This window comes from Myotis myotis, unplaced genomic scaffold, assembly GCF_014108235.1.
Source record: "Myotis myotis isolate mMyoMyo1 unplaced genomic scaffold, mMyoMyo1.p scaffold_m19_p_18, whole genome shotgun sequence".
NCBI lineage: Eukaryota > Metazoa > Chordata > Mammalia > Chiroptera > Vespertilionidae > Myotis > Myotis myotis.
The window spans coordinates 24,816,683-24,829,506 of record NW_023416322.1 but is presented as its reverse complement, the minus strand read 5'-3'; the positions used below and the strand labels follow the sequence as shown (position 1 = coordinate 24,829,506).

Here is a 12,824-nt window from a genome sequence, read left to right as displayed (position 1 = left end):
CTATAGCAGGAAATACATTTTATTCAATTTAAATATTTACTGAATATTCAGTTTTGCAAAGTACTGTTCGGGATGTTTTAAAAGATACAAAGGTTCCTAGCTTCAGGAAACTCAAAATTTGTACTATTCAAAGAGTTTACTTTAGTAATACAAACAGCTTCAGTAGCATCATCTTTTTAAAAAAATACATTTTATTGATTTTTTTATAGAGAGGAAGGGAGAGGGATAGAGAGTTAGAAACATCGATGAGAGAGAAACATCGATCACCTGCCTCCTGCACACCCCCTACTGGGGATGTACCCACAACCAAGGTACATGCCCTTGACTAGAATCGAACCTGGGACCCTTCAGTCCACAGGCCGACGCTCTGTCCACTGAGCCAAACAGTTAGGGCAGTAGCATCATCTTTGTACAGCAGCATAGATGATGCAAATTATTTATTCAAAGGGTAACTACCCCACAAAGAACTATCAATAAATAAAAGCAAACCGGGAGAGAATCAAGATGGCGGCAGAGGTAAACACCTGTACTTGCTGCCTCTCACAACCACATCAAAACTACAACTAAAAGACAAAACAACTATCATCCACAACCACAGGAAAGCTGGCTGAGTGGAAGTTCTACAACTAGAAGGAAAGAAAAAAGCACATTGAGACTGGTAGGAGGTGCGGAGGTGCGGAGGCACGCACGGAAAGGGCTGGCAACTGGGTGCGCTGTTGTTTTTTTCAATAGGGAGGGAGATACAGGCTCATGATTGCTCTGAACTCCAGTTCCGGGTGAGACTCTGGGGATCCAGACTCATATGGGGAGAAACTGGACTGTCTGGCATTGGGCCGGAACAAGAGGGCGGCTTTCTCTCAGAGGTGCTCAAAGCAATCATTGTTCCTGTGCAGGGGCACTGGATGCAGAGATGCAGGGACCTCTCTCGTGCAGGGCTGACTGGCAGCCACTGCTGTTTGCTCCACCCTGGTGATTCCCTGAGGCCCTGCCCCACCCAATTTACAATCCCACCCAAGCTGTGCACAGCGGCTTTTGCATATGAATGGCCTGTTCTTTCTCCGCCTAAAACCTGTCAAACTGCAGCTGGGTCAGAGAGCCCCACAGCTTCCAAAACAAGGCCCAAGGCCCGGAAGCAGCAGCCTGCCTTGCTTCAGAGCTGGGCCTCATCTGGGCACTTCCAAACTCTATACAAAGACGAGGAATCTGCAGATCTCTCTGTAGCACCGGCTGGGTGGCCTCAGGCAGTGGTTGACTTTGCACCTCCTTGGAGATCCAAGAGCCAGTGTATCCAGTCGTCAGTGTGAGACCATACCAGATTACAACACTTGAGATCCATAAGCAACACACTCCAGGGGCAGACTCAGTGAGCAGCAAAGCCCCACTGAAGCAAGTCCTGCCCCATAAGGGTGTCCCCTCCCGCCCATCTGCGCGTGCAGCTCCTCCTGAGTGGTCGTGATGCTCAGCTAATTAGCATATTCCCTGTTTATATAGATAGATAATTATAAAATTTATCTTCTCTTTTTTTCTTTTTCTTAATCCTTACCGAGGACATGTTTATTAACTTTAGGGAGATAGAGGAAAACATCAATTGTCTGCCTCTTGGTGCTCTGACTTGGAATTGAACCTGCAATATAGGATATGCCCCAACCGGGAATCAAATCTGCAACCTTTTTGGTGTACGGAGAACAATCCAACCAACTGACCCTCCTGGCCTGGCCCTTTTGTCTTCTTGAGCTGTCTCCCTTTGTTATTTATTTTTGTAGTGGTTTTCTTCCATTCCTTTCTCTATATCTACTCTACATTTTTTTCTTTGTGACTACCCTGAGGCTTACCTAAAATATAGATATACTAGCTAGACCAGCCATGGGCAAACTACGGCCCGCGGGCCGGATCCAGCCCATTTGAAATGAATAAAACTAAAAAAAAAAAAAAAAAAGACCGTACCCTTTTATGTAATGATGTTTACTTTGAATTTATATTAGTTCACACAAACACTCCATCCATGCTGTTGTTCCGGCCCTCCGGTCCAGTTTAAGAACCCATTGTGGCCCTCGAGTCAAAAAGTTTGCCCACCCCTGAGCTAGACTGTATTCTTATGTCACTCCTCAGCCCCAAAAAATGTCAGGAGAAAAGTCCTCCCTTTTAGTTGCCATGGATATTAAACTTGGAGGTTAAAGTTACCTCCTGGGACTACTTCCTTCCTCACTAAACTTCCTCATATGCTGATCATGCACTCTTGCCTTATAAATGTACCCATCGCTTCTACTCATTGTTCATAATGGATTCATTGTAGAAGCTGCAAATATTCCCAAGGCCTAGGCTTCAGAACGTTCCCAATATCACTTTCCCCACATTTTATTAGTTAAAACAAGTGACAAGAGCAGCCCAAATTCAATTGAGGGAAGTTACTAGATAAGAGACTTCCCAACTCTGAGAAGGACATATCCATTAATTGCAATGTGTGAACTTTATTGGAATCCAATTTAAAAATATAAACTAAAAATATGCATTGGTCATATTTATCAGACAATTGGAAATCATTGACTTGATATTTGATGCTATTAAGATCTTACTAATTTTAGGTCAATATATTTTTTATAATACTTTTTAAAAGATTTTAAAATTTAGAGATACATATTAAAATATTTACAGATGAAATGACATGATATCAAAATACTATGGAAGGTGGGGGAGTGAAAGAAGGTGGGAATGGGGTAGGGTTGGTCCTGTGTGGATGGGTTTTTAAAGAGCGGTACATGGGGGTTCATTACACTATCATACCTACTTTTTTATATGTTAGAATTTTTCATAATAATATGTTTTAAAATAAAAGTAAAAAGGACTCTATAAATAATGAGTATTTTAAATACTTGTAATATTGACTAACATTTGTCTTATTTAGAATGTAGCCCCAATTTAAAATGTGCAATTTGATAAGTTGATTTAACTTGATTTTACCTAGAAATCTTCCTATGTTTATAGTAGAACATTTAAATATTAAATTAGAAATATTTTAGGAGAATTTTTGATTCACTAGATTTATTTTAACTTATTAGATTTATAAGAATTAAATGATTACTTGAAATAATTTTCTATAGCCCTAACTGGTTTGGCTTAGTGGATAGAGCATCAACCTGCGGACCTAAGGGTCCCAGGTTTGATTCGGTCAAGGGCATGTACCTTGGCTGTGGGCACATCCCCAGTAGGGGGTGTGCAGGAGGCAGCTGATCAATGTTTCTCTCTCATCGATGTTTCTAACTCTCTATCCCTCTCCCTTCCTCTCTGTAAAAAAATCAATAAAAATATATATATATATTTTTTTAATTTTTCTATAAAAGATACTCAAATATTTGAGGATATTTACTTTACTAAATATGTAAATTACATCAAGCATAATTCAGATCCCCAAAAAGTGAACTATTAAAATCCACTAGATTTAGAAACAGAATGAGATTTGTTACTTGAACTTTAAAGCCTAAAGAGATTCTTAATTTTTATTTTTAACTTTCATAAATAAAGCATAAATTTAACAACCAATAGACTATCAAATGATGAAAAAAATGTTTCTCTAGTCACCTGTAAACCATAAGTAAGAATTAAAAGCATTGCAAGAATAAAAACAAACTTAAAAGCAGATTATGTGAACAATACCAACCATTTGTATGATGGCTACATGCAATCTGGCTTCTTCTATTAAAACTTCATCAGTTGGGGACTCCTGCTCTTTTTCGCCAGTCGAAATGTGGTGAAACTGAACAGCATTAGACTGTTTTAAAAGCATACAGAGGTAAAGTTAAAAGCAAGTGAAAATGGCCAAAACTGGTTTGGCTCAGTGGATAGAGCGTCGGCCTGCGGACTGAGGGGTCCCAGGTTCGATTCCGGTCAGGGGTATGTGCCTGGGTTGCGGGCACATCCCCAGTGGGAGATGTGCAGGAGGCAGCTGATCGATGTTTCTCTCTCATCGATGTTTCTAACTCTCTATCTCTCTCCCTTTCTCTCTGTAAAAAATCAATAAAATATATTTTTTTTTAAAAAGTAAGTGAAAATGATTAGTCACTCAGAGATTTCAATACTCAATCAGAATTGCTCAAATGAAGGACCATGTGCATGTGGATAACCTTCTACATATTGTGGCAAAGTAACTATTTATTTGGGGAGATTTAGAAGTGAAATTCTTCCCCCAAATGGCCTATGCTTGACTGTTCTTTTGTTTTTTCTAATACTAATCTGGGGGGAGATCTCTCAGTTCCTGAACTGGTTAGAAGCATCAGCTTGAAAGTCCATTCATAATTATTCAATCAGCCAATTGGTGAAAACACTAATTCTCGCATATTTGCCAAATGGGTTTAGATCACCAAGACAAAATTCAAAGAAGTCTTCTCACCAAGATAGCAAAGCTAGTAAACATACCCCCTTCCAAGTTTTCTGACATTTCATTAGCAGAATTAAGTTTCTTATAATAAATTAAAGCAAGAGAGGCAGACCCAAGAAGGGAAAGAAGCCAGGCATCAACTCACAGAAATTCTGTATTTAATCTTCGATTTTTCTTCTACTAAGGTCCAATTAACATTTGTCAAAATTTTCTCTGTTTTAAATAAAGTTATTGTGTTCTGTATTATCTCCTGGATGTGGTCAATGGCATTTTGCATGGCCATCTGTCTTGGAAGAGAGATTACACACAAACCTGTAACAGAGAAAGCGAGAGCTTTATAGAATTCACTGATGGCTGCCATGGGAAGCAGGAACATTGCATGATGTGGTGAAATCTTGGCATCGCCTACATAGCTTAAGGCAAAGACAAGGTTTGGTCCAGAACTTTCCAGAAAATCACCCAACTATTTGTTTCCTTTTGGCTGTATAGCTTAACTTAATCTGACTCAAGTGCTAAAGAATGTTTCATTAGTTTCCTTTCATTCCCTATAGCTATAGACGTGACTCACTATTTCAAGGCACCAATGGATATTTCTCAAAGTGTGGAGAACTCCATGTGTCTTCTGTAGGCAGAAGGGCTGCTTAAACTATGCAAATTCCTGGGCTCCATTCCATACCAGCAGAAGCGGACTGGCCTGGGAATATGCATTTTAACAAGTTATGAGTCTTATAGATAATAAAGTTTAAAGGTCACTGCAAAAGACATCTCTCAAATTTAACATCTCTCTTTCCTTGGCCAGCAAATCTAATGTCCAAAACTTGTAGCAGCTTGTATTTGCTTAAAGTATGAATGTGAAGTTATAGGTATGAGGCTCACTTACCAAAACGAAGAATGTAATTAAGTGAGCTTAGCCTGCTTGCTCAAAGGTCCATCTCAGTAAAACAATTTTTTCTTCCTAATTGCATATGAAATGCCTCATAAATGGTTTCACAATGTTTCTGTTTAACTTTATGCCTCCTCTATGGGCACTGTGTTCAACTGTAGTGTTTGAAATTCTGGGGATTCAAAAAGGTCTGGAGGCATATCCCTGTCAGTTCTCTATAGTCCCAACAAAGATGCGTTTGACTATAGTTAGAAGCTTTGGATTTAAAATACCCCTGGCTGAGACCACACTGGACGAATTTATTCATGTGCCTAATTACATCCTACCCATGTGATGGCGCCACAGCCCCATCTGGGAAAGTTGCTCTGGGGAAGCATGAGTATATGGGGGAGCAATAAGTTTGAATGAATGAACATGTTGAAGATGATCTCTGTCACTGGTTCCATGCTTTCTAAGAAACCTTATGGATTACTAACTTGGTTTATCAAGGGAAATTGGTATTATAAGCCCTAGCCAGTTTGACTCAGTGGATAGAATGTCGGGCCCACAGACTAAAGCATCCTGGGTTAGATTCCTCAGGTCAAGGGCAGATATCTCAGCTGCAGGCTCAATTCCCAGCCCTGATGGGGGCGCATGCAGGAGGCAACCACTCTCACATCGAAGTTTCTCTCTCTCTGTCTCTCCCCCTCCCTTCCACTCTCTCTAAAAACTCAATGGAAAAATATCCTCGGGTAAGGATTAACAACAACAACAACAAAAAACCTGTCCCTACAACCCCAACAATAATCTGTTTACATTATTTTCCCCAATTAATTAATGAAATATAGATATACGTTACCTAATGTCCTGGCTAAATGAATCATCATGTATGAATTTATTCCCATCGTCATTAATGATAGTACTTGTACATAAAATATAATCTAAAAAAACAAACAAAACACAAAAATACTTAGAGCCAAAATGTTAGTAAGTTCTCCAAAGGGAAACGTTGTTCAGTTAACCACCAACAAAATGCTACCTTAATCCACATTTTTAATCCTGCCTCTGATAGGTAAATTGAGGCTAAGGGTTGTTTTGTGAGCACTGCATGAATACAATATACTAGGGCAGAAATTAGTTTTCAATCTGAAGGAGAAAACAAAAGATGTCATAGTTTCTGGGAGAGAGAAGAACCCTGAGAGGCAGCAGCCAGGAAACCAGCACAGACCAGGTGGGGGAGAGACCCCAGCAACAGCAGGCGGTGGGGACCACAGGTGGGACAGGGCAGTGTGCCTACCACCAGCATTTCCTGCAACTGGACAGGTGACTCTGCAGGAGGCAGCTGTGCTGGGGTCTGGAGAGGGGCCGTGCAGAAGCAGAAACACAACCACATTTGTAGTTCTTGGCTCTGCTATTTTTCCCCCATGTACTTTGGGGCCAGTTAAGCACTCTGAGCCTCAGTGTCCTTCACTGAAAAATGGAGTTAATAGCAATATATCCTTCAGGGAGCATGTCCCAAGCTTGACTGGTAACAACAGAGCTCCTGACGTGCTGGTTAAAGACACCAACTCCCCTTCTTCCATGCAGACTCTATTCTGTAGGTGGGGGTGGAGGGGCACAAAAGGGATTCTGAACATCAGACAGATTTGGGAAACACTGTAAAATGATACTCAAATGTGAGTTAACATGTCATTGACTTGCTCTGAGGCCAATTTCTTGCACAAAAGAAAACTGAAGGATTTCAGATGTTGGTTATTATACTTTTCCTTTGGAGCGTGGAAAGGTCCAAAGTCTTGGCAAAGCCACAGGCTTGTTTGAACTCCAAATTAATTCCCAGACCATTCCCGCAGATCTGAAGTGCGAACCCTCAGGAAAGAAGGTGAGGAATATGATACTCCATTAAAAAAAAGCACTTCCCCCTTTGGGAGTTAGGGACCTGAGTTCTTTCCCTAAAATGCTCTTCTCTGTTTTGAATTCTCCACATGCAAGATGGAGAGGGTGAACATTGCTCACAGAATGAAGATATCCGAAAAGCACTGCACTCCGGGGGCTTCCAGGACAGGAGCGAAATAGCTAAGAGGAGGAAATCCTGAGCTGGGAAGTAGATGACAGCAGGAAACTGTATATCTCCCTCCAGAGTCAAGTTCCTTAGGCAGGTGTTCTTAATTCATATTATTCAAGTGCTTTTCTCCCTCCTAGGGGCAGGTTTGAAATTCATCTGACTGGGAGGTGCCAAGGGTGTCCTGGAGATTTCTAGAATCTTCTAGCAACTTTTCCAGCTAGCTCACACAGTACTGTCGCAAATGACGAGGTGCCTTAACGTGGTCAGCAGATGCACTAAGATCTTTTGATCTTCGCATAGATGCTGCCACCACCAGGTTGCCCATTGGCTAGGCCCGTGGTCGGCAAACTGCGGCTCGCGAGCCACATGCGGCTCTTTGGCCTCTTGAGTGTGGCTCTTCCTAAGCCTTAGGAGTGCCCTAATTAAGTTAATAACAGTGTACCTACCTATATAGTTTAAGTTTAAAAAATTTGGCTCTCAAAAGAAATTTCAATCATTGTACTGTTGATATTTGGCTCTGTTGACTAATGAGTTTGCCGACCACTGCTAGTACATATTCAAGTAACATTTCAGGTTTTACTCTAATGGCTGTAGGGATTGGACTGCTCTAGACAGGGTATTTTTTTTATGCTTTCTGACATCTATTAAAAAATAGCATTTATATGCTCAATGACATTTATTGAGCATTTACTAAACATCCTCAACTGGAAATGGAGGCTCCACCAGTTTAGGGAACTTGCCCCAGGTCACTCAGTCTGTGAATGGCGGGCCAGGATTCGATCCAAAGTCCATCTGTCTCCCATGCCCATAATCTGTATTTGACTGTTGGTCCCTTTCACATTGCCAACAGCAGTCAAGTTTCCTCTGCAGGTTTCTTTCTAGTTGAAAGAATGTATTTTTCAAATCTAATTTTTAAAAGGGTTAACTTTATTATTGGGTACAATGACAAGTGCTACAAAATTAATAAATATGAATAATCAGGAGACATGATTTTCCTACCATTTCTGGCGACTCCACTTTTTTATCAGACAGATTATAAATATCAGGAGCCAAGAGCAAGTTAAAAACACCTTTGATACCAGACCATGCTATCACAACTCCCCATCTCCAATTATATTCATAACTCGAACGCATCAGAATAGGGCTCACCAACACAATAGTAAGCAATCTGGGGAAAGAAAACACATTTTGAAGTCACACCTTATGTATTGTTATTCATAGTTGAAACTATGTACTAAGTACTAAATTTCATATAAAAATTTTCAGGAAAGAGAAGACAATCCACTTTATTAATAAATTGTTCAAAACTTTCTGGAGCTAACCAAATCTACTATCTTGCACATAATACTCAATCTTGAAAAGTAATGCTAGAAGTTCTATACAATGTAAGGAATTATCATTTACACTAGTGTGTACTGTTTCGATTTTGGTAGTAAATTCCTATAGTGAAACTTCTTCCAATAACATCAACGAGTTCATATATTCCCTGAAAGGCATTGTCTGGATTCAGAAATTAGCCTGGAGGACATACAATCATGGCCAAAAAGTAACATCATTATAGACACATTAATAAACTTGGCTCAACCACATTTTTCTTGTGTTCTCACAAGAATCATACACTAAATGCCACATATATCATTTCAATTTGCGCCTTATTTCTCTATGGATAATTTTTCTATAGGACCCCGTGCCAAAATTTAGAATCCATCTTCAGGGACTCTGCACCAAAAGGATATCAGTATTGTCCTTCAAATAAGGTTTCAGTAGAAACAAAATTGATATGTTCTCAGCCTCAAAAAAATACACTGTGTCTCACTTGCTAAGCTGGGAATTTCACAACACAATTTAGACAGTTCCTGTCACTGAGAAACAGAAAAATCTACAATTACCATTTATAATGTCTGTAGTTAATTTGGGCAAACTCCTTGGCCTTGCATTTAAGCTGTTTGCAAAGTAATTCTTACCAGTCTTACTAAACAATCTTTCTCTAAAATACCAGTGAGTCCAGCCAAGATAGAACAATGTGTGCTGTGTCCTGGTAACAAACACAGAGAGGCAGCATAGCAAAGCTCTGGAGTAGGTCTACCGGGTTCACATTCAGGCTTCTTTCACTAACTCTATAAAGCTCAGCATGTTACTTAACCTCTCTGAGCCTCAGTTTCTCCTTCTAAGGGTGTCCCAAAATTCACGCAAGATTTGAATTTTATGCCATTTATGCTGTAAAGTGTTGCCAGAGAAAAAAAAGGATAGCATGACAGCTGACAGTTCAGGGTTATTAAAAATGGAGCGCTACACGAAAGAATAATGCGTTTTCATTGTTGAGCAATATTTTAAAAATAATGAAGGTTTGGCAGCTACAGTTCGCAATTTTCGTGCAAAATATGGTCGGAATAGTGATTTAACTTCATCAACTGTGAAGAGATTAATTAAAAAATTTAGGGAGACTGGATCAGTTAGTGATCTTAAACACTCTGGCGGTCCTTCAACAAGTCGTTTGACACAAAACATCGAAGCAGTTCGTGAGAGTGTTGCTGAGGGTCCAGGGACATCAATTCGGCACCGTGGTCAAGAATTGGACATTTTGAGAAGCTCTCTACAGTGTATTCTCACGAAAGATTTGCATCTTCATGCTTACAAAGTTCAACTGACTCAAGAACTGAAGCCTACTGACCACGCACAGCGAATAGAGTTCATTGAATGGATTATGGAACAAGTGGATGCTGACTTTTCGAACAAAATCATCTTCAGCGATGAGGCTCATTTTCATCTTGATGGCTTGGTTAATCAACAGAATTGTCGCATTTGGGGTTCAGGAAATCAATGAGTGATTGTTGAGAAACAAATGCATCCACAATGTGTCACTGTTTGGTGCGGATTTTGGGCTGGAGGCATCATCGGACCATTCTTCGAAAATGCAGCTGCTCAGGCAGTAAGAGTTAATGGTGCTCACTATCGCGACATGATAATCCAGTTTGCTATTCCATACATAACCCTATACTGTATACTTTATGAATCAATAAAAAAGTTACAATTTTTAATGATAAACCTGTGTTTTCTATCAAAATTACTTCTTACGTGAATTTTGGGACACCCTTATAAAAATGGAGATGATGGGGATGATAATTATACTTGCCTCCAAGGATTATTATGAAGGTTCAGTTACATGGGACAGCATGCATAGCGCTAGAATGACATCTTGAACGTGGCCAGTGCTCATTGCGTGCGCAATGATGATTATGCCCTGGCCTTAGTTTGACTCATCCTCTCTGAAATGTTCCTCTCAACAAGTCTCTTATGGAAAGCCCACCCATTTACTGAGGCCTCTGCGGATGACTCTCTCCATTGAAGCCTTTCGTCTAAGGTGGAACCGTAAGTTCCCATAGTATCTCTGAAACTCACTAACCATTCGACCTTGGACAAGATACTTTGCCTTTCTTTAGCCGGTGCCTTCATCTATAATACAGAGATAATAGTTCATATCTCCTAGTGCTGTAAGGAAGACGAAATGAGATCATGGACATGTAGCTGAGACAATGTGCAAAAAGCCATGTGTCTTTCCTCAACTCTCTGACCACTCTCCACTTGCACATGGGAGAAAGGTGGAGATAAAGGTGAGCTGTATCCACTACCTCCTGAGTGACAGTGACTATCTGAGTGGCATGAAGAAGCCACATTCCAAGAGAACATCCTGTAAAGTGAGTACCCTTGGCCAGGCCTATCCTGAATGGAAATAACAATGTTTCAAAGACACTGTCATAAATTCTTATGGTAGACACGACTACCAGGAGTGGACTACCATGAGTGGGCCATGGCAGTCTAGAAAAAGCATGTTTGTGGGGGTCAAGTTTAAATCCCAACTCTGCCTTTACCAGTTGGGTGACTCTGAGCAAGTTTTTAACCTCTCTGTGTCATCTGTGAAATGATGAAGTAACACCTACCTCATTGGATTGTATTCAAATTAGTGGCCTAATGTACATGGTAACTGCTTAATAAATGGCTTTAGCCTAGCTATGGTGATAATAAGTGATGGTGAAAGTCAACGAAAACGTTAGGAGCCATTAATCTGGTCCAGTGATGCTCAAACTTTTAACAAGCATGTTGAAACAGCTTCCAGAATCTCATCTCCAGAGATTCAACTCTGGATGATGATTGGGATGGGCCCATCAATTTGCATTCCTACCAAGCTCATGGGTTATGCGGATGCTGCTGTTCTGCCTTGCCCCTTCTCCTGTTACAGGTGGAATCTTGACCAGTGAATAGACACCCACACCCCTCGTGGCTCAGCAAGCTATCGCCAGGACTTTGACCACGATACAGGCTTCCCGGCTGCACATCCAGAGCTTTTCTGTGCTGGAACCCACTGCTTCCCAATTGTAATTATGAGCTTGGAAGACCAGGAAGCGAACTTTAAAACACAATTCTTACCTTACAAAGTTCACTGTGATAAATAAGACCAACGTGAAATTTAGTGTGTGAAACTTAAAATAGTTGTTTTCTCCACATCCAATTACGATGCCAAAGAAAGTGTATATTAATTGTTGGAACACAGATGTAAACATTATTAAGAACCTAGGGTGAATGGAAAGGAAATCATGTTTAAGTAGCGTGTTTTTTAAATAGCTTCCTTCTCACAAAGCAGCAGTTGCCATGTATCTGCCACGCTTGTCCTGGAAAAGCTCCTTGCCTCTATCACTGTCACAAGCAGCATCAAAAGTATCTGTGGGAACTGGAACCGCCCAGTTCCATGTTCTCCGTGGCCCTCATCGCACCAACACCCGTAGGCCACCTCTCTCAGCAACGTAATAAAAGCAAGGCAGAAAGATAAGGATACCGACCCCCTGCCCCACCCTCAGGTCAGTGCTGTGGCAGTTTTGCTGAGATCAGCTGGCAGCATATCAATTGGGGGCCTGCCACAGCCACACCTGGGTCACCTTGACTTTGAGAGAGCTGACTGGACCCACCTCCATGCCCACTGCATAACTTCTTCCTTTGCGATCCGCATGGAAGAGCCTTACCTTGAGGGTCTCCTGTCTGCTTCTACTGAATTCCTAACTTCCTGCACCGCTAACTCTACTTCTGTGTTCTTCACAAAACCATGCTAAGCGCTGTCTCTGGAGGTGATCCTCCTCTGAATCCCTCCAGTGCCCATGACCTACACCATTTGTAAGCAGAGAAGAGCAGTAAGGATCACCCAGATTGCTTTCCAAAAACCTACGTGCGGCCCCACCCACCTTCAAAGGCTCTTACGGAGTAGACCAGAGCACAGAGGTTAGGGCCTGGGGCTGGGCTGTGTCCATGTGGTGACACGCCTGGGGTCAGGGCCAGGTCGGACCTCTACAGGCAGATCTCAGATCTCACCTCCTCTTGGACCCTCTAATGGGACTTTCCCCTTCAGCTGACTTGGTGAGACCCACCTACAGGGAGCCCAGCCTCCCTGTATGTGAGTCTCAGTTTCCACACTTAGGAGGCCTCCTGTTAGCTGCAGGTATAAGCCATGTGCTCTGATCCAGCTTTACTCCAATTAAGCA

General features: G+C 41.3%; 1 protein-coding gene across 1 annotated transcript in view; it reads right to left on the bottom strand.

Annotated features, from left to right (window-relative positions):
- Positions 1-12,824, bottom strand: part of SLC9C2 (solute carrier family 9 member C2 (putative)) — a 56,889-nt gene that overhangs the window by 23,596 nt on the left and 20,469 nt on the right. The window contains exons 9-13 of the mRNA XM_036343901.1: positions 11,722-11,865; positions 8,296-8,464; positions 6,094-6,175; positions 4,518-4,684; positions 3,656-3,766 (exon numbers count right to left, since the gene is read on the bottom strand). Of these exons, the coding sequence (XP_036199794.1) occupies positions 3,656-3,766; positions 4,518-4,684; positions 6,094-6,175; positions 8,296-8,464; positions 11,722-11,865 (673 nt within the window). The remainder of the gene's footprint in view (positions 1-3,655; positions 3,767-4,517; positions 4,685-6,093; positions 6,176-8,295; positions 8,465-11,721; positions 11,866-12,824) is intronic.